This window comes from Hyperoodon ampullatus (assembly GCF_949752795.1).
Source record: "Hyperoodon ampullatus genome assembly, chromosome: 14".
NCBI classification, from domain to species: domain Eukaryota; kingdom Metazoa; phylum Chordata; class Mammalia; order Artiodactyla; family Ziphiidae; genus Hyperoodon; species Hyperoodon ampullatus.
In genome coordinates this window covers 52,629,988-52,657,075 of record NC_136927.1, presented here as the reverse complement: position 1 = coordinate 52,657,075, position 27,088 = coordinate 52,629,988, and the positions used below count along the sequence as shown (strand labels likewise).

The window sequence follows — 27,088 nt, the reverse complement described above, 5'->3', positions numbered from 1 at the left end:
GTGTTCTGACCCGACTCCGGGCCCTCTGCGGCCCCACGAGCAAGTGTTGTCTAGCTCCCCTGCACTTATCTTGGCGGGGGGGAGAGCTGGCCTCCCAGAGCTGCTTCCCGCCACCACGGCCCTCAGCTTATTTCTGCTCAGTATATCCGAACGCTCCATTGTCAACAGGCCTCTGCTGCTGGAGAGGGCAGATGTGGACCCAAGGGGCATGGGGCCTTCCCCTCCACGTCACCAAATCTTGGGCTTCTGACCTGTCCTCTTCCCATGGACACTCACTGCTCTGCAGGCCAACCTTCCCCTCCTCCCAGCCCTGGTGTCTCCTGCTCAGAGGACAGCGGTCGCAGCCCTCTCCTCCCAGCTCACTGGGTCTCAGTTGGTTCCTTTTCCTGTTGGGGCTCACGGCAGACACCAGGTGGAGTCTCCAGGAAGCAGATTCTGAGATGCGGTCCAAGAGGGAGGACGTGTATTGGGGGCGCCTCTTAAGATTGATGCCCTTGGAAGGGAGGGGCAGAAGCAGGAGTTAGAAGGAGAAGTTGAGCTTTGATGTGGACCCAGTGACAACTACCATTGACCTCCTGGGGGCCCTGCACCTACAATGGCCCTTCAAGTCATCCTGAGGTCCATATGACTGAGCCTTTCATCTTATGCAGGGACCAGACACTGGACGGGGCCCCAGGAAGAGCCGGCCCTTGGGCAAGGTGGTCCTGGGCAGCTGAGGTCTAAAGACCCTTCACTGAGGAGGATCTGGGTGGCATGGCCCAGGGTCCACCATATGTGGGCCAATGCAGGGGGGAGCAGGGATGTTCTCGACATTATTCTGCTCTTAAGATGGCCTGAGATTGCCTTCGCTTTCTGGAGGCTGCACACACCTCTGACTCACGGCGAACTTATTGTTGGCGAGAACCACTGCGCCCATCTGGGGCCTGTCCGCTGGGTTGGGGGCTGCAGTGCAGGACTCCACACTTGCCTGGTCATGTTTCATCTTGTTAGATTTGGCTCCTTGCTCTGGGCTGGGGAGCTCTAGCTTGGATCCTGACCCCCTCCCAAGACCCAGGCCCTGCATCTGCCAGCTCCTGGTCTTCCGCGGTTTCTCTCAGCAGCCCCGCTGCCTTCATCATGGTCTGTGGCACGGCCCTATCCTGGCAGCACGGCCCCAGGTGGACAGACCACCATATGCCGAGACCCACACACTCAGGGTGACCTCTAAGTCAATTCGGCAGGGTAGTCAGGGGGCTAGGGGCTGGGCTCGAATCTGGGTTGTCTGTTGACTTGTTGGGTGGCCTTGGATGTGCCTCGGTTTCCTTACCTGGAAAACTGGCATAACAGCAGTTCTGACCACCCAGGATTGTGTGAGGCTGAATGGAGGTCTGATTTAGGTAACCGCAGGGAAGAGGGGGCAGGGGACAGGGCAGGGGCCTTGGAGCCCACCCTGTGAGCCCTGCTGTGGCCTGAACTGCCCTCAACAGTTCTCCCAATGGTTTCACGCATGAGGTGGGGGCCGTCCCCTCTGCTTGCTGTTTTGCATGTGAGGTGGTCCCCTGAGGGACACGGCTCGTAAGGGCCTGCCAGGGGATGCTGTATTTGCTGTCTAACTCTGCTGTTCTCACTGGCAAGGTGGATACAGCCTGGGGTTTGGAATCAGAAGGCTGATCTTCAAGACCTAAGATAAAAGGTATAAACTTCCAGCTACAAGATAAACGAATCTCAGGGATAAAATGTACAGTATGGGGAATATAGTCAATGATATTGTAAAAACTTTGTATGGTGACGGACGGTAACTAGACTTATCGTGGTGATCATTTTGTGATGTATAGAAATATTGAACCGCTATGTTGTACACCTGGAACTAACATAGCGTTGTAGGTCAGTTATACTTCAGTTCAAAAAAAAAAAGAAAAGAACCTAAACTGATCAGTTATCACTGTGTGACCTCGAGTCTCCCCTGCAGTCTGGGGTTCCTTCTTTGTAGAATTCCTACCTGAGACTTGTTGAGAAGATAAACAAGGTCACGTATGTGTGTGAGTTGACTAGGGCAGCCATAACAAAGTACCACACAGGGGACAGCTGAAACAACAGAAGTTAATTTCCTTAAAGTTCTGGAGGCTGGAAGTCCAAGATCAAGGTGCTGACAAGGGTGCTTTCTCTTGAGGCCTCTCAGATGGCCACCTTCTCCCTGTGTTCACATTCGAATCCAAACTTCCTCTTCTTTTTTTTTTTTTTTTTTTTGCGGTACGCGGGCCTCTCACTGTTGTGGCCTCTCCTGTTGCGGAGCACAGGCTCCAGACGCGCAGGCTCAGCGGCCATGGCTCATGGGCCCAGCTGCTCTGTGGCATGTGGGATCTTCCCGGACCGGGGCACAAACCCATGTCCCCTGCATCGGCAGGTGGACTCTCAACCACTGCGCCACCAGAGAAGCCCCCAAACTTCCTCTTCTTATGACACCAGTCCTATTGGATTAGAACCCACCCTAAGGCCCTCACTTTAATGTAATTACCTCTTTAAAGACCCTATCTCCAAATACAGTCAGATTTTGAGGTAATTGGGGTTAGGGCTTCAGTGTATGAATTTGTGTGTGAGGGGGACACAATTCAGCCTATAACAGTATGTGAAACTGCTTTGCCAACCATAAAACAGGTCTTGGGGTACTGGGCCTGACTCTGCCCACAGAAGAGGGTCTCTGTATGGTAAGGATCCTGGCAGGCTGATTCTGTCTGCGCCAGAGTTGTTCTTCCTGTCCCTGGAAGGGGCTGGGAGCTGGCTCCTCTGCCTGCATCTCTCAGGGAGCCAGTCCAGGCCCTGTGGGCTCTTTGTCATGGGTGTGGCCTCAGCATCATCTGAATTGCCTATCCACTTGGCCATGGCCTTTAGGTTGCAAACCTCATTTCTCACAGAGTTTCTTGAGCCAAGCTGGCAGGCAACCCCACTGGAATTGGCCTCTGTAGGGGTCAGGCAGGTGTGGTCAGGTAATAGAACAGTGAGGGCCAGGTGGAGAGGGGCCTGACACAGGACACCCCCAACCTTGAGGTGGGTGGCTGCAGCCACGTGAGCAAACCCCATGGTGCTAAGCCCAAGAAGCAGTTTTTGGTAAGAGAGTGAGTGAATGTGGATGGGAAAAGGTTCCTCTGGGATGCGGGGCTTGGGGTCAGATGAGCACACCTTTATGGGGCCTGCCCTGAGCCTGCTGTCCTCCGGAGCTTGTGGTCTTCAGGTGTGATGAGGGTTAAGATAGAGGCATGCAGGGGGCCCTGTGGAGCAGGGGGTCAGGGAGGGCTTCTAGGAGGGGACAGAGCCTGAATGGAGACGGGTAGGGTAAGAGTTGGCTGAGTGAAAGAAGGTGGGATGGCATGCCAGAGAGGACAAAGTAACAGCGTAAATGGCAAGATGGAGCGTGGTGGGAGGTGACAACAAGGAGGTGGGTGGGAACCGTGGAGGATGGGGAGCTAGGAAAGGGTTTCCAGAGGCCGGGTGACAGGGCCAGATTTGTGGTTTAGGGAGCGCCCTCTGGTGGCACCTCGAGGAGACTGCAGGGAAACAGGACGGATGCTGGCCGACCAGCAGGGGCCTGGCTGTGGGAATCAGGACTAAGGGACCAGGGCTGGGATGCAGGCAGGACTTGCCTGACGTGGGGGCTGATCAGCTGTGGAGAGTAAGGGAGGGAAAATGTGGGTTCTGTGGCGACTTGCCCCGGGAGGTTCTGGGTCAGGGGACCGAGAACTTACGGGTGCTGGTCACCAAGATGGAGCGAGAAGGGGTTGGATAGCGATGGTCTCCGTAGTGGATGGATTGAAATAGTGTGTCCTGAGGTGTTCCATGGGCTATGAGGATGTGTGTCCAGGCAAGTGGAGCACATATGTTGGGGTTCAAGAGGAAGCATTGAGGTGATGCCACACTGGGGTGGAGCAGAGCATGGGACAGTGACATGGGGGCAGACTGGGTGGTCCTCGTGGGGAGGGAGATCACTGTCAAAGCCCTCGGGCTTGGTTCAGGCTCAGGGTCCTGGGGGTGGAGGGGAAGGTGAGATCAGGTCCCAAAGCAAAGCTCAGATAGAATTGGGGCTCATGGGCCGGTGCAGGAGGGGGCCTCAGGGTTAAGGGGAGAAGGGCTGATGTGGTTGCATCCCCCGGGCGAAATAGATGGGTTGGTTAGTTATGTTCCGAGGAGGGCATGGGCTGGCGGTGTCCTGAAGACCCCTCCATTCCATCATGACATGATTTCCTGAAAGCACTTAGCACTTGTTTTCCCAAAGGACTCTAAATTAAGGATTTCACGGCTTGGCCAAGCCACAGAGCCAGACACGTAGCGTGGCAAAAGCTGCTGTAGGAGCAGCCCCCAGGCCTGGTGGAGCGGGGCCAAGTCAGCTTCTCGTCCCCATCAGGGAGCGGGCCTCTCCCCATAAGACGGGCCTGGAGGGGAGCAGATCCGTCCCCAAGGCTGGGAGTGAGTTTCCCATCCTGGACCCTCCACGAGAGCTCAGCTGAGGAGGGTGGGGGGGAGATGATGAAGGGAGGTCACTGAGATGATGCCCCCAAATAAAGCCAGTCCTGCCCCATCCTGATGAAGGCTGCTGAGGCCACCCTTACTTCTTAGGCAGTTTGAAGACCAGCCCTGCCACTCCCAAAATCTCTGCCCCTGGGCCAGTCCTTCCAGTAGGGTCACAGAAGGGATGTACTTCTCCTGCCAAGCCTGTCTCTGGGTGGAGTCATCCTGTAGCCCTTACAGCCTTGTTGACCCATCACTGTGCACCCACCATGGTCAGGGGTGGCGGTGGTGGTGTGATGCCACCCACAAAACAGGAGGCATAGATATGATACTCAGGAGATGGGGATCCTAAGGGGGACCCCATATGGGAGCAGAGTGCCTGACACCAAGATTCCCTGGAACTGCGGATGCCTGGAGATGAATGGGGTTTAGAATTCCATCTGAAAAGGCCCGGAGCCCTCTTTCCTTGTCTCTTGCCTGCCTTCTTCATTGTTTTTGGCCAGGTTTTAATTTTGGGAAACCATTTACAGCCCGTTAAAAGATCAAATGTCTGGAGATGATGAATCAAGGCATTTGAAAATGTTTTCCAGTTCATAGCTCATTTCCCTATAGAAAGCTCTGACCCAGAGGTGGCTGGACTCTGTCTGTTCCAGATCGCCAGGGCCAGATCTCAGGGTGGAGCATTGTCCTTGGATTGGACAGCAGTTCATCCCGAAGAGACTCATGCTGAATGCCCAAGGTGGTACTGATACTCCCTGGTAGAGATGGAGGAGGGGTCCAGGCCCAGTTTCCCTGAGTAACTAGCAGAGGCAGTGGTTTTAATTGTACAGTTGGGACCCTACTGGCCGCCTGGGCAGGAAGGCTGGATTCCCTTCCCAGCTCTGCCTCTGATTTGAGCCATGGGCAGTGAGGTTTCATCTCTCAGTACTTCTTTTCCCATCTGCAAAATAGGAAGGACAGTCCTTACACTTGTATGAACGTTGTGGGGTTTCAGTAGCCAGCTAATCAATCATGACACCTTGGGGTAGGTAGTGCCACATGGATCTGCTCATTTAGTCCTCACAATAATCTTGAGAGGTAGAATTTTTTTATTTAACTGAGGCTCAGAGAGGGAACATCACTTTGCTCAAGTCACACAGCAGTCTGGTGGCAGAACCAGGTCTCCTGATGCCTTTGGGGAGAGGGATCAAGTTTTGATTACTTTTTCATGTTCTTTCATGGTATTTTTGACTGTGCCAATATATTCTCCTAGAAAATTGTCCAGTTGTCAAGATTTTGAAAAATGTTGATGTAAGATCAGACATAATATTTATTTACAATTTCTAATCTCTATGGGGATTTTTTTCTTGTTCTTAATGTCTTCTTATGTCTTTTGTTTGTTACTCATTAAAAATTGTCTAGGTTTTGTCTATTTGATTTTTTTTAGACCTGTGTTTGATTTTGTTGATTCACTTTTGGAAGTAATCTATTTCATTAATTTCTTTTTAAAAAATTTTTATTTATTTTTGGCTGCATTGGGTCTTCGTTGCTGCACGCGGGCTTTCTCTAGTTGTGGCGGGGGCGGGGCTACTCTTGGTTGCGGTGCGTGGACTTCTCATTGTGGTGTCTTCTCTTGTTGCGGAGCATGGGCTCTAGGTGCGTGGGCTTCAGTAGTTGCAGCACGTGGGCTCAGTAGTTGTGGCTTGAGGGCTCTAGAGCACAGGCTCAGTAGTTGTGGTGCACGGGCTTAGTTGCTCCACAGCATGTGGGATCTTCCCCGACCAGGGAGCGAACCCATGTCCCCTGCTTTGGGGGTGGATTCTTAACCACTGCACCACCAGGGAAGCCCTATTTCATTAATTTCTGCTTCCATCTTTGTTAAATCCTTTCTTCTCCTTTCTAATTTCATTGTCTTCTAATTATTGTGTTTTCTGTTGCTACTTTCTTGCTTTTCTAGCATTCTGTTGGGTTAATCAAATCTTTGTTTTACTTCTTTCTTTCATGGTTTGTCAGTTTTATGTCCTCTTCCTACACTCTCTAGTATTTATCTTAAAATTAAAAAATTTTTTTAAATTAAAAAATTTAATTGTATATTTATCTACTGCACCTAAAGTTGCACAGTTTCTATATCCTTTCCTTAAACAAGACAAAAGTCTCAGCAAATATTAGTTCCTTCTGTCCCCTCTTTGCCATTGTCCATATTTAGATCACCTTGGATTTTAGATCTAGGCTGTTTTTTTTTTTTTTTTTTTTTTTTGCGGTACGCGGGCCTCTCACTGCTGTGGCCTCTCCCGTTGCAGAGCACAGCCTCCAGATGCGCAGGCTCAGTGGCCATGGCACACAGGCTTAGTCGCTCAGTGGCATGTGGGATCTTCCCAGACCGGGGCACGAACCCGTGTCCCCTGCATCGGCAGGCGGACTCTCAACCACTGCGCCACCAGGGAAGCCCTAGGCTGTTTTTAAATCTTATTATTGTTTCTTTGTTTGTAACTGCTCCTCATATTTAATATATTCCTCCTATGCTCTCCTATGTCCATTAGTTTGTTGGAATACATCCTCTAGTAATTCTTTCAGAAAAGGTGACTGGTAAACTTTCTGAGTTCTTGTGCATCTGAAAATGTCTTTATTTTGCCTTCACCTTTGAAGAAGAGTTTGTTCAGGTATAGAATTCTGGGTTCTAAATATTTCCCCTCAAAACTTTGAAGCAGTTGTGTCACTATATTCTTGATTCTGATATTGCTCATAAGAAATCTAATTTCAGTTTATTGTAGGTGATTTGTTTTTTCTTTTCTTTCTTCAGTGTTTAGTATTTTCTCTTCATTCTGAGTGTTCTGAAATTTCACCGCAATATGTTTGTCTTTGTTCATCTTGCTTAGCACTCAGTGGGCCCTTTTGAATTAAGAATTCATGTCTTTTACAAATATCATAGGTTATCACTTATGTGTGGAATCTAAAAACATAATACAAATGAACTTATTTACAAAACAGAAATAGACTGACAGACATAGAAAACAAACATACGGTTGCCAAAGGGGAAAGGTCGGGGGAGGGATAAATTAGGAATCTGGGATTAATAGATACACATTACAATATATAAAATAGATAAACAACAAGAACCTACTGTATAGCACAGGGAACTATACTCAGTATCTTGTAATAACCTATAATGGAAAAGAATCTGAAAAAGAATATGTATATATAACTGAATCACTTTGCTATATACCTGAAACATTGTAAATCAACTATATCTCAATTAAAAAATAAACATTATTCACACACACACAAAAGAATTCGTGTCTTTCTTCAGCTCTGGGAAATATTCTTTATTATCGCTTTAAGTCTATACTTCCCTGTGCTCTCTCTGATCTCCCCTTCCAGGGCTACTAATAGATGTATCCTGGAATTTGGTCTGTCCTCCAGGTACCTCACCTTTTCTCACACATTTTCCATCTCTATGTCCCTTTGCAGTATATCCTTGGAAAGTTCATGGCTCAGATTTCCAGCTCATCAGCTGATTCCTTAGCTTTGTCTGTTCTGTGTTTTCAGCCCACCTGTCGAGCCTTTTTATTTTCACAGTCATACATTTCATTTCTAACATATCTAATTTTTTGATTTCATAATATTTCTTATGAGTGAAAAATTCTCTCTCTTTAAGGACTTTAACTGTGCTTGAAAAAACTGTCTCCATTATTTGCTTCATTAATTGTTTTTTCTTGAAGTGTGATTTATTATCTGTTGAGTCAGTGCCTTTCCTTCAGGGTATTGGCCTTTTTTCTTAAATAATTTGAAATTCTTGGCATTTGGGTTTTTCCATCAGCTTGTCTCTTTCTGTGTTCACTGCTGCTTGCCTCTTGGAGGGTTGGTGGTATAGGATAAAGAATGTGCAAGAATTCAGTTGTCTGACCTTGAGAGGGTCCCTGTTTCTTCTGAGGGTCATCAACCTTTGAGGCACCCATTCTGACCACACCTGCCACAAAACAAGTGAGTTCAATGCCTGATTCTTGACACCAGCAGGGATAGGGATCCTGGTCCTACCTGTCTGGCTCCTTCTACCATGGTCCTTTGACAGTCACCTCTGCTGCTCCTATGTTGCACCCACCTTGAGCCCCAATCTTCCCTGTGTGTTTTGGACTGTGCTTCCTCCTTCAGTTTATTCCCATGTGCTTTTCAGTCTCTCAAGGATTCCTCAAAATATCTGGCCCACTGCTTTTTGTTTTCCAGTGCTGTTAGGGACTTATTTTTACTTTATTTGTATTTTCTGCTTTATTGAGCTCCGACTGACAAATTTAAAAAGTGTTTATTCAAGTTGTACAACTTGAGTTTTTTGGTTTAAAACATGATGATTTAATTGCATATACATCGTGAAATGATTACCATGGATTATTAACACATCTGTCATCTCACATAAGCTACCTTTTTTATGTGTGTGGTAGGAACACTTAAGATCTATTCTCTTAGCAAATTTCAAGTATACAATATGGTATTATGAACTATAATCACTACGTACAGATCTAATCTGTACATTAGATCCCCAGAACTTATTCATCTTATAACTGGAAGTTTGTATCCTTTGACCAACATCTCCCCATCTCTCCCATTCCTCCTCCCCTGGCAACCACTATTCTACTCTCTGGTTCTGTGAGTTTGACATTTTCAGACTCCACTTATAAGTGAGACCATACAGATTTGTCTTTCTTTGTCTGACTCACTCACTGAGCACAATGTCCTCTAGGTTCACCCATGTTGTCACAAATGGTAGGATTACCTTCTTTTTTATGGTTGAATAATTGTATTCCATTGTACATATACATTACATTTTCTTTATCCATTTATCTGTAGATGGACACTTAGGTTGTTTCCATCTTGGCTGTTGTGAATAGTGCTGCAATGAACGTGGAGGTGCAGATATCTCTTTGGGATAGTGATTTTGTTTCCTTTGGATAGATACCCAGAATTGAGATTCCTGGATCATATGGTAGTTCTATTTTTAATTTTTTGAGGAACCTACCATAATGACTGCACCAATTTACATTCCTACCAATACTGTACCAGGGTCCCCTTTTCTCCACACCTTCAACAACTCTTGTTGTCTCATGTCTTTTTGATAATAACCATCCTGACAAGTGTGAGGTGATATCTTATTTTGATTTGCACTTCCCTGATGATTAGTGATGTTGAGCACCTTTTCATATACCTGTCAGCCATCTATATGTATTCTTTGGAAAAATGTCTATTCAGATTTTTTGGCCATTTTTATTGGATTATTATTACTATTTTTTTTGCTATTGAGTTTTATGAGTTCCTTATATATTTTGGATATCAATCCTTATCAGATAAATAGTTTGCAAAAATCCCAAAGCTCCCACAAAGGCATTTTTGTTCGAGAATGGCTGCCAAATTATTGTTACTGAAGGGTATTGAGTAAGGGACCTCCTCTCCCACCATCTTGCTGATGTCACAGTGGGGACTTATTTTTAGATTTTCAATATCTAGGATCTGGAGATGGGAGGGGGAGGTGTCTGCCATCTTGATCCAATCACCATATTGTTTGCACATGTCCCCTCTTCCCTGCTGCAGGCCCCAGCTCAGGCCTCCTCAGCTCTTACACACTGCACCAGAGGGGCTTTTCTAAAATCAGACCCATCTGAGTCATTCCCCACCGCGCCCACCCCCCAGTCCTTCAGTGGCTCCCCACCAGTTCATAAGACCCACCTCTGCCAGGTTCCCCGCCTCTTCCTTTCTCCTGGCTACTCCCCTTCCTCCAGCCTTCAGGCCACGCCTAGTTGCACCCTGGTCCCTGGGCAGCTGCAGTCCGTCTCGCCAACGTGCTCTTGCTCACCCTGCTCTCTCCTCTGTGAACTGTCCCCCCTCATTGCCCCCACACTTTGGGTCTGCTGACTCTGACCTTTCAGTTCTCAGCTGATTGGCCTTTCTTAGGACCTGGGTTGGGGGCCCTGCTGGGTTCCCATAGTTGCCTGTGCTCATCCTGTGGCTGTTCCTATGACCCAGCGTTCCCGTGTGTTCTCTTCATCTCGCCGACCGTCTTCCCCTCCAGGGTGGGATTTCCTGGCAGGGGGACAGCCTTTATCACTGATTTCGCACGGAGTGTTTGAAGACTGAAATGATGCTGGGGCTTGATGGCTAGGGGGTGTGGGTACTCTCCCTTCCCCTTAGACCGGTACGCAGGGTCTCAGTGGGCCCCTTACCCAGGAGCACTGTCCCTCAGGCTTGTGGAGGGGCCCCTCCTCGGCCCACACGGCCTTCTGATCCACAGTCGGCACCTCAGGAACAGGCAGGACTGACCTGACTGTTGCTCTCCCCACAGGCACTGGTGCCATCACACGGTGACACGGACGGTGTCCTGCCAGGTGCAGAACGGCTCAGAGACAGTGGTCCAGCGCGTGTACCAGAGCTGCCGGTGGCCCGGGCCCTGCGCCAACCTCATGAGGTAAAGGCCGCGGGGCTGACCAGCTCTGCCTTGCCTTTCTGTTCCCTTGGATGAATCCAACCCTCGCACAGCTGCTGGGATAGGGGGGTTGACTCTCGGAAACAGAGTCGGACACGCATTTATGGAGCACCTTCTGTGTACGGGTCATGGGGGGTGTGCGTGCGCAAAGATGAAAGGGACATGCTTCCCACACAGAAGAGTCCTCACAATCCAGTGGGTATTTGATGAGCAGAAGGGCCAGGTGAGGCCCCCTCACACACGACCCCACAAGCCCCGCCTCTCGAGACCCGCCCCCTCATAGGCCCGCCCCCTCAAGCCCTGCCCCTCATAGCCCCGCCCACCTCACGCCCCACCCCGTTCACAGTCTTGCTCCTCTCGCCAGTGCCTTCCTCTCCCAGCCCTCAGCAGCTCCTCGGCGTTCACAGGGAGAGCTCTGAATGAATGACCAGACTTTCTGGGTCTCTGAGACCCCACCTTGCAGTGCCTCATTGTCCTCTCCCCTTCCAGGCCCTGCTCCAGCTCCAGGGACTGGCTTCCCTTACGCCCTCACCCCCACACCTCTCCAGCCCCGCGTTTCTGCCTCAAAGACCCTTCCTCATCTCTGCCTGGGACCACCCTCCTCAATCTCCAAATCCCTTTCCCTTCTGTGTTAAGAGAGCACTTTGTGCCCTCCACTGAAAGGACTTACTGCATGAGGTCTGTTATTAGGCAAGGTTCTCCAGAGAAACAGAACCAATAGAATAAGTGTGTGTGTGTGTGTGTGTGTGTGTGTGTGTGTGTGTGTGTGTTGGATAGATATATAGGAGATGGAGAGATTTTTAAGGAATTGGCTCATGTGGTGGTAGAGGTTGGCGCATCCAAAAGCTGCAGGATAGGCTAATGGGCCGGAGACCCAGAGAAGAACTGATGTTTCAGAAGGAATCAGAAGGCAATCAGATGACAGAATATACTCTTCCTCAGGGGAAGTCAGTTTTTTTCTGAAAGCCTTCACCTGATTGGATGAGGCCCACCACATTATGGAGGGTCATCTCTTTACTCAAAGTTTACCGCCTTGATGTTAATCTCATCTAAAGAAATACTTTCAGGGCTTCCCTGGTGGTGCAGTGGTTGGGAGTCCGCCTGCCGATGCAGGGGACATGGGTTCGTGCCCCGGTCTGGGAGGATCCCACGTGCCGTGGAGCGGCTGGGCCCGTGAGCCATGGCCGCTGGGCCTGCGCGTCCGGAGCCTGTGCTCCGCGGCGGGAGAGGCCACAACAGTGAGAGGCCCGCGTACCGCAAAAAAAAAAAAAAAAGAAAAGAAATACTTTCATGGCAACATCCATCTGCATTTGACCAAATATCTGGGTACTGTCGTTCAACCAAGTTGACACATAAAATTAACCATCAGAGGGTCATCATGAGTTGGATATGTTTTCATCACCAGAGATGGAGAATGAGCCCATGAGTCAGGGCCTGTGCCCACACAGTGCTGTCCCCTATAGGGCTCACCATGGAGCTGACACCAGAATCAGCCTGCAGCATGAATTAGTGGGACCCACAAATGTGGCAGAGAGTCTGGTCCTGGGCCAGAATTATTATTGTTTGTTTTTATTATGAAGATAGTGATACATACTCACTGCAGAAAAAGTTCAAACATTTGGTAATAACTGAATAGGTAAAAAATGAGCATTCTTTCCTCTCCCAATGCCACCTCCATAATCCTATTATTAATATGTCATTCCAGACTTTTTTCTCCACTTATATGTATATATGTAAATATATTTTCTTTTTTTAATTTATGTTTTATTGAAGTATAGTTGAATTACAATGTTGTGTTAATTACTACTGTACAGCAAAGTGACTCAGTTATACATATATATACATTCTTTTCATATTCTTTTCCATTATGGTTTATCACAGGATATTGAATATAGTTTCCTGTGCTATACAGTAGGACCTTGTTGTTTATCCATTCTATATATACCAGTTTGTATCTGCTAATCCCAAGCTCCCAATCCCCCCCCCACCACCCTTGGCAACCACCAGTCTCTTCTCTATGTCCCTGATTATAAATGTATTTTCTTAAACAAATACTAAATGATGTTATTTTGTTCTACAACTTGCTTTTCCCCCAGAAAAATATTTTGAAATATATTCCCATAGAGCCACCTCATTTTTTTTTTTTTTTTTTTTTTTTTTTTTTTTTTTTGTGGTACGCGGGCCTCTCACTGTTGTGGCCTCTCCCGTTGCGGAGCACAGGCTCCGGATGCACAGGCTCAGCAGCCATGGCTCACGGGCCCAGCCGCTCCGCGGTATATGGGATCCTCCCAGACCGGGGCACGAACCCGTATCCCCTGCATCGGCAGGTGGACTCTCAACCACTGCGCCACCAGGGAGGCCCGAGCCACCTCATTTTTAACAGCTGTGTAGTATTCCACTGTAGAAAAGCATCATCATTTAATTCCCATGTCCTCAATTGATGGATATTTAAGTGGTTTCCTAGTTTAGCCATTCCAGACCATGCTTCAATTGCATCATTATATATATTTTAATACTTTTACAAGTGTTTTTTAAAAAATATTTATTTATTTATTTGGTTGCACTGGTTCTTAGTTGCGGCAGACAGGCTCCTTAGTTGCAGCTTGTGGGCTCCTCAGTTGCAGCATGCATTTGGGATCTAGTCCCCTGACCAGGGATTGAACCTGGACCCCCTGCATTGGGAGTGCGGAGTCTTAACCACTGGACCACCAAGGAAGTCCCTACAAGTGTTTTTTTGTTTTTGTTTTTTCAAACTTTTTTGGGGGGAACAATTTTAGATTTACATAAGTGTTGCAAAAAATAGTAAACAGAGTTTCTGCATAACTTTTCCTTTCACCCGGCTTCCCTGTCTTAGTCCGTTTGGGCTGCTATATCAAACCACCGTAGACTGGGTGGCTTAAACAACAGACATTTATTTCTCACAGTTCTGGAGGCTGAGAAGTCCAAGATCAAGGTGCTGGCAGATTCATTGTCTGGAGAGAGCTCTTTTCTTGGTTCGCAGACAGCCCTCTTCTCAATGTATCTTCACATGGCAGAGGAGATGAGGGAGTTCCCTGGGGTCTCTTTTATAAGGGCACTCATCCCATTCATGAGGGCTCCACCCTCATGACCTAATCACCTCCCAAAGTCCCCACCTCCAAATATCATTACACTGGGGATTAGGTTTTAACATATGAATTTCGTGGGGTGACACAAATATTGAGTCTATAGCATACCCCTAAGATTAATATCTTCTGGGACTTCCCTGGCAGTCCAGTGGTTAGGACTTCGCCTTCCAATGCAGGGGGTGCGGGTTCGATCCTCGATTGGGGAGCTAAGATCCCACATGCCTTGTGGCCAAAACACCAGGACATAAAACAGTAGCAATATTGTAACAAATTCAATAAAGACTTTAAAAATGGTCCACGTCAAAAAAAAATCTTAAAAAAAAGATTAATATCTTCTATAACCATAGTACAATTATCCAAGCCAAGAAATTAACAACAATGCAGTACTATAAACTAAGACCTTATTCAGATTTTACCAACTGTCCCACTAATATCCTTTTTCTGGGTTTTTTTTTTCCCATTTTTCATTTAAGTTGTCATATCTCCTTAGTCTCCTCTAATCTGGGGCCATTTCTTAGTCTTACTTTGTCTTTCACGGCCTTAACACTTGTGAATGTACTGGCCAGTTATTTGATGGAGGTTATGCATTTTTGGCAAGGAGACTGTAAAAGGCATGTTGTACCTTTCTCAGGGCATCATATTAAGAGGTACATCAATCAATACTGGTGATGTTAACTTTGATCACTTGATTAAGGTGGTGTCTGCCAGGTTTCTCCACTGTTGTGTAATTATTTCTCCCTTTTTCATTTATAAGTATCTTGTGGGGAGATATCTGAGTCTAGACAAACGTCCTGTTCCTCATCCTACTTTCACCCAGTAATTTTAGCATCCATTGGTGATTCTTGCTTGCCATAATTATTATTATGGTGTTGGCCAAATAGTGATTTTCTATTTTCATCATTTTTTAGTAGTAGAGGTTCTTAACTTGGGGTCCGCATGGTACACAAGTGTTTTTATATACTCATCCTGCAGGAGGAATGGCTAAGTAAATGGATACGTCCATTAAAAAATTGAAGGCAAAGGACTGCTTTTATTTTATTTTATTTTAAAATTATTTATTTATTTATATTTTATTTTTGGCAGCGTTGGGTCTTTGTTCCTACGTGCGGGCTCTCTCTAGTTGTGGCAAGTGGGGGCTACTTTTCCTTGCAGTGTGCAGGCCTCTCATTGCAATGACTTCTCCTGTTGCGGAGCACGGGCTCTAGGCACGCAGGCTCAGTAGTTGTGGCGCACAGAGTTAGTTGCTCCACGGCATGTGGGATCGTTCCTAGACCAGGGATCGAACCCGTGTCCCCTGCATTGGCAGGCGGATTGTTAATCACTGTGCCATCAGGGAAGTCCCTAAAGGACTGCTTTTAAGTGCTGTGCTAGAGGGATGGCCAGTGGATCCATAATGAAGAAAAGATGCTGACCCCCTTTCCTTTTCAGCAGAGGGCTCAGAGGCACTGCCCCTTTCCCTCCCTCCCTCATTTCCCAGGAGCCAAATTCCAAGAACCTCCTGCCTTTCTCATCATCAGGGAGCGTCAGATGACCAGGTCACCACCTCCTGATCCTGGGAGCATCTTCTGAGAAGGGTCTTTGGAGTCTGGTCTCTAAGTGGACCTGACAGTGTGGATCCTGCTCAGTGTTGGAGTGGCTGCCCTGCCCTTCAAACAGCGAAGCTGCTGGTTGGTCCCAGAATTCAGGCCACTGAGAAGCAAGGCTATGCCTGTCTCACAGTTCCGACCCCACCAGTCTCGCTTTTTGCAAGTGGGGAGCCAAGCTTGGAAGTGGCTCTTTACAAGACATGGGATTTGACTTCAGCAAACTCATATTGTCTTTGGAGTTGAGGCACACAGAGAGTTTATGCCTCGACTTTAGCCACAGTCCCATGTGTTGGGTGCACCCCACGGTCAGCTCCCAAGATGGCAGCAAAAAAGAGCACGTAAGCATGTGCGCACACACACACGTGCCATTGTATTGTATTTGGGTTTAGAGAATGAACTGTCGGGATTCCCTTTACTGAAAAACCTTGGAAGGAAGGGAACAGTGGGCTGGCTTTCTTAATGTCAAAATTACAGCTTGAGGTTTTTATATTTTCTAAATACAATAAGGCACCTTTAAGAAAAGCCAAACAAGCTGAGTACTGAATTACTGACCTCAACTAAAAAATGTTAAATGATCATTAATTTTCACAACTTCCCTTTGCTTTATGACTAAGAAATTACAGGAATAATGTTTCAGAAGCATCAGGGTCTTGTCTTTGGGGTGGGTGTTTACAGGCCTTTCAGGGAGGCCTCTCCCTCTCCTTGGCATCAGGAGCTGAGAACAGAATGTTCAATCAGGGCAGACGTGCATTTGTCACGAGCCTTCCCTCTGCCTTCAAAACTTAGCCAGCAGGAACTTTGTTAAGGAAAACTTAATTCCCATTCTTTCAAGGAATTCTGTATTTCTGATGTAATTGTCATTTCTACTTCTGTTATTGTCATTTGTTAAGGAAGGAGGGGTTACCCCACTTTTCTTCCTCACCAGTAACACATATCTGAGTTAGAACTGCGGTGTACCCCCTTTGTGGTCTCCGGCTGCTGGCTGGGCAGGAGGGTGGTGGGTGGTGCACCCTGGTGACCTGGGGTATCGCGTGAATCCTGCTTTCAGGTCCCAGTTCTGCTGGTTTCACATACGATGCATTGTTTTTGTAGCAGCCACCTCACTTGTGTCCCCACGTCCCTCCTATCCCCCTCCAGTTCCTTCTGGTAGATCATGGCACGACCCTACTCCAAATCTTCCAGAAGCTTCCATCTCACCTAAAAGTCCACACCTCTCTCTGCGGCCAACCAAGGTCTCATGTGACATGGACCCTGTTCTCTTCCTGACCCCATGGTCTTTCATGGGCTGCCTCGCTTCTTGGGCTCCGGTCACACAGACCTTGCTGGCCTGGAGGCTGCATCCCTTCTCGGAGCTTCACATTTGCTTGTCCTTTTTTTTTTTTTTTTTTTTTTATAAATTTTATTCTGTTTATTTATTTATTCTTGGCGCCTGGACAGGGACTTGAACCCTGGGCCCTCAGATTAAAAGTCTGATGCTCTCCCAGCTGAGCTACCCAGGCACTCTCTTGCTTGTCCTTTTGCCTTGACTGCTTTCACCCCGAGAAACTGGAAAAGCTAGATCTCCTTATGTGATTCAGTTCTCTGCTCCAGCGTCTGTCTTACCTCAGCCCCCATAATTCTCCAGCCTTTATCCCACTTAATCTTTTTTTAAAATTTATTTATTTTATTTAGTTTTAGCTGCGTTGACTCTTTGTTGCTGCACATGGGCTTCCCCTAGTTGCGGCAAGTGGGGGCCACTCCTTGTTGCGGTGCACGGGCCTCTCATTGCGGGAGCTTCTCCCGTGGCAGAGCCCGGGCTCCAGGCGCACGGGCCTAGTAGTCGTGGCATGTGGGCTCAGCAGTTGTGGCACACGGGCTCAGTAGTTGTGGCATGCGGGCTCTAGAGCACAGGCTCCACGGCATGGGGGATCTTCCCGGACCAGGGCTCGAACCCGTGTCCCCTGCATTGGCAGGCGGATTCTCAACCACCGCACCACCAGGGAAGGCCTATCCTGCTTAATCTTATTCTTAGTATTTGTCACTCTCTGACCCACAGTGTTCATCCTGTGGTCAGCCTGGTCATCGTCTGCCTGGCCCTCTAGCCTGGGGGCTGGGGGAGGGTGGGGCCTGTCTTACTCCCTTCTGTACCCCCAGTGCCTAGCGTTCAGGGGCTCAAGAAGCCTTGAAAAAGCCTTACCGAATTGATGGTTCTATGTCGGGAGGGTGAAATGAGATAAAGTTGTCAGAACACTTTGAAATCGTGCACAGCCAGTGCGTGATGGTGAGCTGTGACTACAGATCTTTATGGAGCAAAGTTCTTGTCTTCTAAACTGGTCTGCAAACTTGCGATGAGGACATGGAGGCTCAGAGAGGCAAAATGACTTGCTCAAGGTCACGAGGAGAGTCACAGGGACTGGGTTGGGTTTGATGCTGGCCCATCAAGCAGGCCCCATTGGGATGCTCCTGAGGTTTCAAGGCCCAGCTCCCTTTAACCCCAAATGAACATTTGTAGACCTCCTCCTGTATACAGGCCCCGAGGCTCCCAGAAGAGTGTGGGTGAGAACACAGACCAGTTCCTGACTTGGAGAGATGACTGTGGGCCTGGGGAGGGGAACACTAGTCAGAGCACCACAGTAACAAGTGCACAGTTATGTCTGTCCCTGGTGCTGTGTGGAGACTGAGTGGGGCCCAGACCCCCGGGGAGAGCTTTCCTGAGCTGGGGCATCCTGTGAGGGGAGTTTTCCGAGGTAAGAAAGAGCTCCAGGGACTGCCCTGGTGGTCCAGGGGTTAAGACTCCGCATTTCCAATGCAGGGGCAGGGAGCATGGGTTCGATCCCTGGTCTGGGAACTAAGATCCCACATGCCACGTGGTGTGGCCAAAAAATAAAGACAAAGCTCCAGACTGTATAGCCCTGTCTCAGTGAGATTATTGTTTCTTAGCCTCATTTTTTAAAGTGTATTTTTACAGTTTTCTTAAGAGTCTGCATGCTGCAAAAGTCTGTGTGCTGGGCTGATTACCCAGAGCAGAGCCTCAGGGTGGGAGGAGCTTGGGAGGTCCCTGGGAGCCCTTTGAGGCAGAGACTGTGTCTTATGCGTGTTCTCCCGTGTCTCACAATACCTTGGGCTGAAAACAATAGATGACATTGCTGAAAGAGGCTTCGATAACAGGAGCCTATTAATCTCACAACGATCTGGAAGAGCTGCTTCCGTTTGGGCCGATGATACGCTCAAGATCTCGGCCTCCTTTATCTTCCTCTCTGCCAGCCCCTGTGTGTCTGCCACATGGTTCCCCAAGATTATAGAAGGGCAGCAGCAGCTCCAGGCATCACGTCTCATATAACAGTGTCCCAAAAAAGGAGGAAAGGGGATTTGGCATCGTTTTTTCCTATCAGAGAGGATTGTCTTTTCCAGAACCTTCAGCTGATTCCCCTGATGTTTCATTGGCCCGGATTTGTCCTCTCAGCCTGGGTTTCCCTGCCTCTAAAATGGGAGTGATAGAGTGCTCCTTAAGAGGTTGTTGGAGGATGGTTTGAAGTTCAGTGGGGAAAGTCCTGCACAGACCCTGGCTTGTAAGGAGTGCTCTGGGAATGCAACCTGAGGCCAGGCCATGGCTCAGCTAAGAACAAAAACAGACTCACAGATAGAGAGAACAGACTCGTGGTTGCCAACGGGGAAGGGGAGTAGGGGAGGGCAGGAATGGGAGTTTGGGATTAGCAGAGGCAAACTATTATGTATAGGATGGATAAACAACAAGGTCCTACTGTAGAGCACAGGGAACTATATTCAATATCCTGTGACAAACCATAATGGAGAAGAATATGAAAAAGAGTACATATATATATGTATAACTGATTCATTTTGCTATACAGCAGAAATTAACACAACATTGTAAATCAACTATACTTCAATAAAATTTTAAAAAATAAATAAAGAAGCAGATCCCAGGAAAACCACCCCAAGGCAGCTCCCAGCAGGTAGTTTGGGCCTGGGTGTGCTCTGAGCTTGCATGTCTCATTCTGAGGTTAGGGTGGCAAACCCCAGCTGAACCCCCATAGCCACCTTGTGCTGTATTCTCTTGTTTATAATCCTGGCTACTCAGCTGTGTCTTGCCATATTTCAATCCGTTGTTCCCTTCATTTCTGGAAACATTTTGGATGCTTTTATTTGAGTTCACACAGAATTTTGCACAGAAAACAAGATGGCGCATGACTGTGGCATGATCAGTGGCAGACTGCCTCTCCCAATTCTCCATTTCATCCTCCATCTTACCATCCCTTTGATCTCTAGGACATGAACAGATCCTAGATTTCTTACCTTTTTTCTTTTTTTAAAAAATTGAGACATAATTGACACACAACATTGTGTAAATTTGAGTTGTACAAGTTGATACATTTATATATTACAATCCAATTGCTGCAGTAGCCTTTGCTAACACCTTATCACGTCACATCAGTATCTAGATTTCTGGTCATGACGACACAAGAAAGAGAAAGAGGGAGGATGACTCATTCTCACGAGAGCTGGTGCAAATTTGTCAAGATCCCCGTGAATGTTTTGATTGGGGCTGATATAGTTTAGCTTGTGCACAATGTCCCCCAAATGTGTCATCTAAGATGATGTGATAGTGTTTGAACAGATATTTGTCCACATTTCACTGGAAGAGGAAGAGGCTGTTCTCACCATCGCATACTAAAGACACCCAGGCTCCCCCCGCTGCTTTTCTCCTCCCTTATTTCCTTCTTCATTTCTGACTCTTGGAGGAGTTTTCCTTTTGGTCCTGGGAATAATTCACCTGCACTCTCTTTCTATCTGTGGCATTTTGTTTACTTTGTTCTATGCATCTCACGCCTCCTTGCCATCCTTATAGCCTGTTATGGGGGTTGGGGGTATACAGTAAGGTGGGCTTCAGAATCAAAAAGACCAGCTGTGTGACTTTGAGCAAGTTACTTGCCCTCTCTGAGCCTTATTTCTAAAACGGAGACAATGCCTGTCTTGTAGGGCGGTTGTTAGGATTCCAGGAGAGAAAGTGCTAGTTCGTGCTGTGTGGTGATGTGTTTTGGGACGTGCTAATGACAGTTGTTTGTTAACTGTTATTTTCCGTTGGCCAGTGAATTCCTTCTTTGCCTTGGAGGTCCAGCTGCACCCTCCCAGGCAGAAGTGATAAGTCCTTCAGTTATATTCCCCCAGAATCTTATTTGGCCTCTCCTAGAGCACAGCTGGACTTGTTTTAGTTAATTGCCTGCCTGGCCAGCTCTCCTCTTGCTGGAGTCTGTCCCTCGGGGGTGTCTGCCGTTCACCTTGAGATCCTCTGGGTGTTTTGTGTCTGCCTGGAGAAGGTTATCACGAACTTGGTAAAGTTTTGCCCACATCCCCCTCCTTTCTGCTTCCTGTCCCCCACTCCCCCACTGGCTGGGTTTCCCTCAGCTGGATCCCTTCACCAGAGGTGTGACACACCTCAGGGGAATTCTTCTTTAACCGAAGACTCCTGGACCAGGCTTCACCAGGTCCTGTGTAGAATTGTGGGCAGTCCGACCAGAAAAGAATAAACATGAAAAGGAAGCTTGTAGAACCCTAAACGTCCTGTCTTCTTCTGGCCGTGTTTGGAAACGGGGCTCCATCCCAATTCCCTCGTGTGGCTGTGACGGTGTGACCAAAAGGGAGGACATGGGGCCCCAGCCTAGTTGTCAGGAGAGCGGTCTGAGCCCCGGTAGAGAAGGGCTGGAATGTCGGGTTTAACCTGGCTGTTGTCTCGGGCAGTGAGCCTGCTGGTGGGAAGGGCTGGTCGGTGGGTGGGGCCAGGAAGTGAGAGCCGAGGGGCTCTGGGTGGCATGTGATTGGGCACCGCCTGGGGAGGGGAGGGGATGCTCTCTGACCTGTGTGTCTGGAGCCTGTGGTCCAGTCAGGAGCCCTGTCTTCATCCCTGGCTGTTTGCTGGCCTCCTCCTCCCTTCTCCCCAATTTGGGTGCTGAGTCTGGGCCCGGATCCTAGTCCATCCCTCTCCCCCGACTCCATTCACTCACCGTGAGCTCAATCTGGAGTCGAACTTAATAACTGGATGCTGGTGGGCCTGCCCAGTCACCTGGACACGGCTGTCCACGGGCGTCCCCTCCTTGGAGTCCAGGCAATGGCCTCCTCCCTTTCCTAGAGGTGCGCTTAGCTTTGCCTAGAAATAGGTAACATGATTTGGGGTGCTCGGAAAACCCCTGTCCCCGTATATCCCTTCCCAGGAGGCCTGGAATGTCTTGTTTGTTCACTCATTCATTCATTCATTCATGTTTGCCTGGAGGCCGGCTGCATGCCAGGCCCTGGCCGAAAGAGAGCCCATGACTATCTGTCTCTCTTCAAAGACATGACTCTCCAAGAGCGAGGAAGGATGGTTTGAATGGTGGCTGGGGTCCAAGGTAAGCCAGGCACTTCATCCTGACAGGGGGCTTGGGAAGGCTCCTGGGACGAGGTGACATCTGAGCTGAGGCAGGGCCTCGCAGCAAAGAAACAGAACAGCTGGTGGCCACGATGGAAGGGGCTCAGGGGCTCCAGACCCCTGCATGGGGCTGGGTGATGACAGATGGGGGGGCACATGAAGCAGGGGTGGGGGGACCACAGGCCCAATGCACTCAGCTGAGGAGTTGGGGCTTAGCTGGTCCTTCCCTTCAATTCTGCAGCATCTAGTCCAGGAGCCTTCAGTTAAATAGAATTATCTCCTCACCCCTCCTGCCAAGACAACTGGCTGAGGGACTGCTTTCTCCTCTGATGGGAGCACCTTGGGCAGCGAGAGCCCAAAGCAGGAGGGAGGAGGCAGAAAGGAGCAGGAGCTGCGTGAGAAGCCCTCTACCCATCACATGTGTGCCTGGGGAGTGTCCTGCTGGCTCAGAGCTCCGGGTTTTCTCGGAGGAGCAGGCTGGCCACGCTCTACCATCTGCGGAGCCGTAGGAGATGGAGCCGGACTCAGGCATGATGGGGGCCTACCTGCACCCCCTCCCCTACCCCGCAGAACAGAGTGCCTGGGTCCTAGGGCCCTTCTACCCAGGCAGAGGGGACCCTTTAAGGAGGCCACTCTGGCCCTCCTTCAGCCGTGCCCATCCTCATGGGGCAAAGAGTCCATGAGGCCAGGGGGATGTGTCCATCTGGATCCTATGCCCCGCTTCTAGACCATTCTCTGGATACCTGGCTAAACAGCCCTGAGTGGCTTCCAGGCCTGCCCTGGCCTCTTCCTTGAATCTGGGGGACGGTGCCTGTGGTGGGTGCACCCCAAGCCTTAAGAGGAGGGTGAGGGGTGGCTATTTGTGGGATTGAGGCGCATGGATGGAGCTGGGACGTGCAGGCTGGGTCCACACACCAAGTGTGGGATGGAGCTGAGGGTAGGAAGAGAAGGGGTGGGGATCAAGGTCTCACTTGTTTCATTTGTAAAAATGATGCGTTGTATGAAGTTATTGGGGAAATTCAGTGCTGGGGCGACGGCGTGTGTCGGCCAGTGTCTTGCTGGTGATATGCTCTTGATACGCTGGCTACGACTCCCAGAGAAGAGGTATAAATACCAAGTGACTCATGAGGGGACACAGAGCTGGTTTGCTGCCGAGTGGTTGGGACACCTGCACCAGCACCCTCCTGCTGCCCGTCCTGCTCAGTGTGAAGGCTGGGCTGGGGCCACCACAGGGAGAAGGCGTTTCTGCAATTCTGCAGAATTAGATTTGGGGATCAGTGGGACCATAATCCTTGGTGGCGCCTCTCTTTGCTGAGCGCTATGAAGTCAGCACATTATCTCATTACACCCCGATGACATTTTTATGACAAAATTGTGCAGGTGGGGGAAGGGAGGGTGTGGTTATGAAAACATGAGTGTAACAGAATCTGGGCACACTGAAGCCGATTTGGAATGCACTAGAGGACTGGCATGTGTCCCCAATCCCTCCCTGTGCCCCCACCCACTCCCCCAGGGGCTCCACGTAGGCCTCTTTGTGTTTGTTCATCCACTCAAGCGTCTCAACAAATATTTATTAAGGGCCTACTTTGTGCCCGGGGGGGAATATGATGGTGAATAAGACCAAATCCTCTCTCTGATGGAGTTTCTATTCACGTAAATATAAAAACAAGAAAAAAATATTCCCTCCTAATGAGTTCAGGAAATTAAAATAGGGTAATGACTGAGTATAAATCCGGGCTACTTCAGAGGACATGGGAGAGAGATTCTTTGAAGAGATGACGTTGATGCTGAGTCATGAATGGTGAGAAAGAGCCTCCGTGTGAAGATGGGGTGGAGATAGTTGGTGCAAAGGCCCTGAGGCCGTGAGGTCCCGAAGGAACAGAGAAAGGTCCGTGTCCAGAGCAGGTTAGGAGGATACAGAGGCAGAGACTGATCTCAACAAGCTTCAGTTTGGAATTTATTGTAAGAGTACTGGGACGTCATTGAAGGTTTTAAGTACTGATGATAAATGTCTTGATTTAGGTTTTTAAAATAATTAAACTTTTTATTTCAAGGTCACTGTAAATTCATAAGCAGTTGTAAGACATAATTTAATTGTGTTAAAATACACATAAATCAAAATTTGCCATCTTAACCATTTTTTTTTCTTTTGGCCACACCACATGGCATGCGGGATCTTAGTTCCCCAATCAGGGATCGAACCCGTGCCCCCTGTAGTGGAAGCGTGGAGTCTTAACCACTGGACTGCCAGGGAAGTCCCACCATCTTAACTATTTTTAAGTGTACAGTTCAGCAGTATTAAGTACGTCTATACTGTTGTGCAGCCGTCACCACCATCTATCTCCATAATTCTTTGCATCTTGTAAAACTGAAACTCCATGCGCATTAAACAATAACTCCCCATTCTCCCTTCCCTCCAGCCCCTGGAAACCACCATTACCACTAATCTGTTCTCCATTTCTATAATTTTGTCATTTCAAGAATGGAATCATACAGTATATAGCTTTTCAGGAATGGGTCTTTTTATTCATAATTCTCTGGAGATTCATCCAGGCTGTTGGGTGTGTCAAGAATTCCTTCCTTTTTATAGCTAAGTAGTATTCTGTAGTATGGATGTGCCACAGTTAGTTTAACCACGTGTCTGTTAAAAGACATTTAAAAACAACTGGGTCGTTTCCAGTTTGGGGCTATATTGAATAAAGCTGCTATAAACATTCAAGTACATTCAAGTTTTTGTGTGAACATCAGTTTTTATTTCTTTGGGTAAATGCCCAGTAGTGTAATTGTTGGGTCATATGGTACTTGCATGTTTAGTTTTTAAAGAAACTGCCAAACTGTTTCCAGAGTGGCTGTACCATTTTACATTCCCACCAGCAAAGTCTGAGTGATCCAGTTTCATGCATCCCTGCCAGCATTTGGTGTTGTCACAATATTTTATTTTAGCCATTCTGTGTAGTCTGTTTAATTGTGGTTTTAATTTGCATTTCCCTAGGGGCTAATAATGTTGAACATCTTTTCATGTGCTTATTTGTCATCCAGATATCTTCTTTTGTGAAATGTCTCTTCGTGTCTCTTGCCCATTTTCTAATTGGATTTTTTCTTTTTTACTGTGGAGGTTTGAGATGTCTTTATATATTCTAGATACTAGCCCATTGTCAGATACGTGGTTTGCAAATATTTTCTCCCACTCTGTGGCTTGCCTTTTCATCTTCTAACACTCTTTTGCAGAGTAAAGGTTTTTAATTTCAACGAAGTCCAATGGATCAGTTTTTCATTTTATGAATCATGCTTTTGGTGTCAAGTCTAAGACCATTTTCTCCTATTTTTTTTTCTAAAAATTTTAAGTTTTATATTTGACACATAAGTCCGTGATCCATGTTGGGTTGGTTTTTGCATGAGGTGTGTGATTTAGGGAGAGGTTCATTTTATTGGTCTATGGATATCCCAGCTACACCAGTACCATTTGTTGAAAACATCCTTCCTTCACTGAATTGCTTTTGCATGTTTGTCAAAAATCATTTGGGCACAATTGTGTTGGTCTCTCTCTAAGTTATCTTTTCTGTTCCATTGACATGTGTGTCTGTAGTTCTGCCAGTATCACACAGTCTCGATTGCTGTAGCTATGCAAGTCTTGGAATCGGGTAGACTGATTTTTCCCAGTTTATTCATCTCTTTTGAAATTGTTTTAGCTACTATAGTTCCTATGTCTTTTCATATAAACTTTAGACTAATTTTGTCTATATTTACCAAAAATCTTCATGAGATTTTAACAGGAATTGCATTAAACCTGTATATCCACTTGGGGAAAATTGGTATCTTTATTACATTGACTCTTCCAATCCAGAACTATGGATTTCATATATTTAGATATTTTTTTCATTTATTTAGATATTTTTTAATTTCTTTCATCTTTCTTCATTGATTTCTTATAGTTTTTGGCATACAAGTTCTATTCTTTTTTTTTTTGGAGTGATTGTAAATAGGTTTTTTGATACAGTTGGTAAAATTGTATTTTTGATTTTGATGTCCATGAGTTCATTGCTAGTATATAGAAACACAGTTGATTTTTGTATGTTTATCTTGGATCCTATGACCTTGCTGAATCCATGTATTAGTTCTGGGAGTTTTGGGGTATATTCCTTGAGATTTTCTCCAAAGACAATCAAGTCATCTGTAAATAGAGACAGTCTTGATTCCTCCTTTCCAAGCTGTATGTCTGTTATTTCCTTTTCTCAACCTTTCACTGATTAGAACTTCCAGAACTTATAAATGAGTGGAGAGAATGCTTTGTTCCCAGTTATAGGGGGAAAGCATTTCACCATCAACTATAATGTTAACTGTAAAGTTTTTGTACATGTTCTTTATCAAGTTGAGTAAATTCTATCATTATTTTTCTCGGAGTTTTTATCATGGGCACTGAACTTGGTCCAAAAATTTTTTTTGCATTGATTAACATGGTCATGTGATTTCTTTAGCTTGTGAATATGGTGATTACATTGACTAACTTTGCAATATTGAACCAACATTGCATTCCTGGAATAAACTCCACTTGGCCATGGTATATAATTTTTTTAATGTAATACTGAATTCTGTTTGCTAATATTTTGTTAAGGATTTTTGTGTCTATATTCATGATGGATATTGGTCTGTAGTTTTCTGGTTTTGTACTGTCTTTGTCTGACGTTGGTATCAAGGTCTCATAAAATAAGTTAGGAAGTGCTCCCTCCTCTTTTATATTCTGGAAGAGATTATATAGAATTGGTATTAATTCTTCTTAAACATTTGGTAGAATTCTCCAGTGAACATCTGGGTCTGGAGATTCCTTTAGGGAGAGTTTTTCAGCTACAAATTCAATTTCCTTAATAGTTATAGGGCTATTCAAATGATCTATTTCATATTGAGTGAGCTGGAGTAATTTGTGTTTTTTGATGAATTGGTCCCTTTCCTCTAAGTTGTTAAATTTATGTGTATCATGATCTTCCCAATGTCATTCCTGATATTGATCATTTGTGTCTTCTCTCCTTTTTTCTTCGTCAGTCTTGCTAGAGGTTTATCATTTTTAAAAAAATCT

At 47.1% G+C, this 27,088-nt stretch overlaps 1 protein-coding gene across 2 annotated transcripts in view; it reads left to right on the top strand.

Annotated features, from left to right (window-relative positions):
• COL26A1 (collagen type XXVI alpha 1 chain) overlaps positions 1 to 27,088 on the top strand; it is a gene marked incomplete at both ends in the record, with an annotated part of 175,641 nt that overhangs the window by 33,707 nt on the left and 114,846 nt on the right. For both annotated transcript variants that reach the window (XM_079720271.1, XM_079720270.1), the window contains one exon: positions 10,784 to 10,906. In XM_079720271.1, the coding sequence (XP_079576397.1) occupies positions 10,784 to 10,906 (123 nt within the window). The remainder of the gene's footprint in view (positions 1 to 10,783; positions 10,907 to 27,088) is intronic.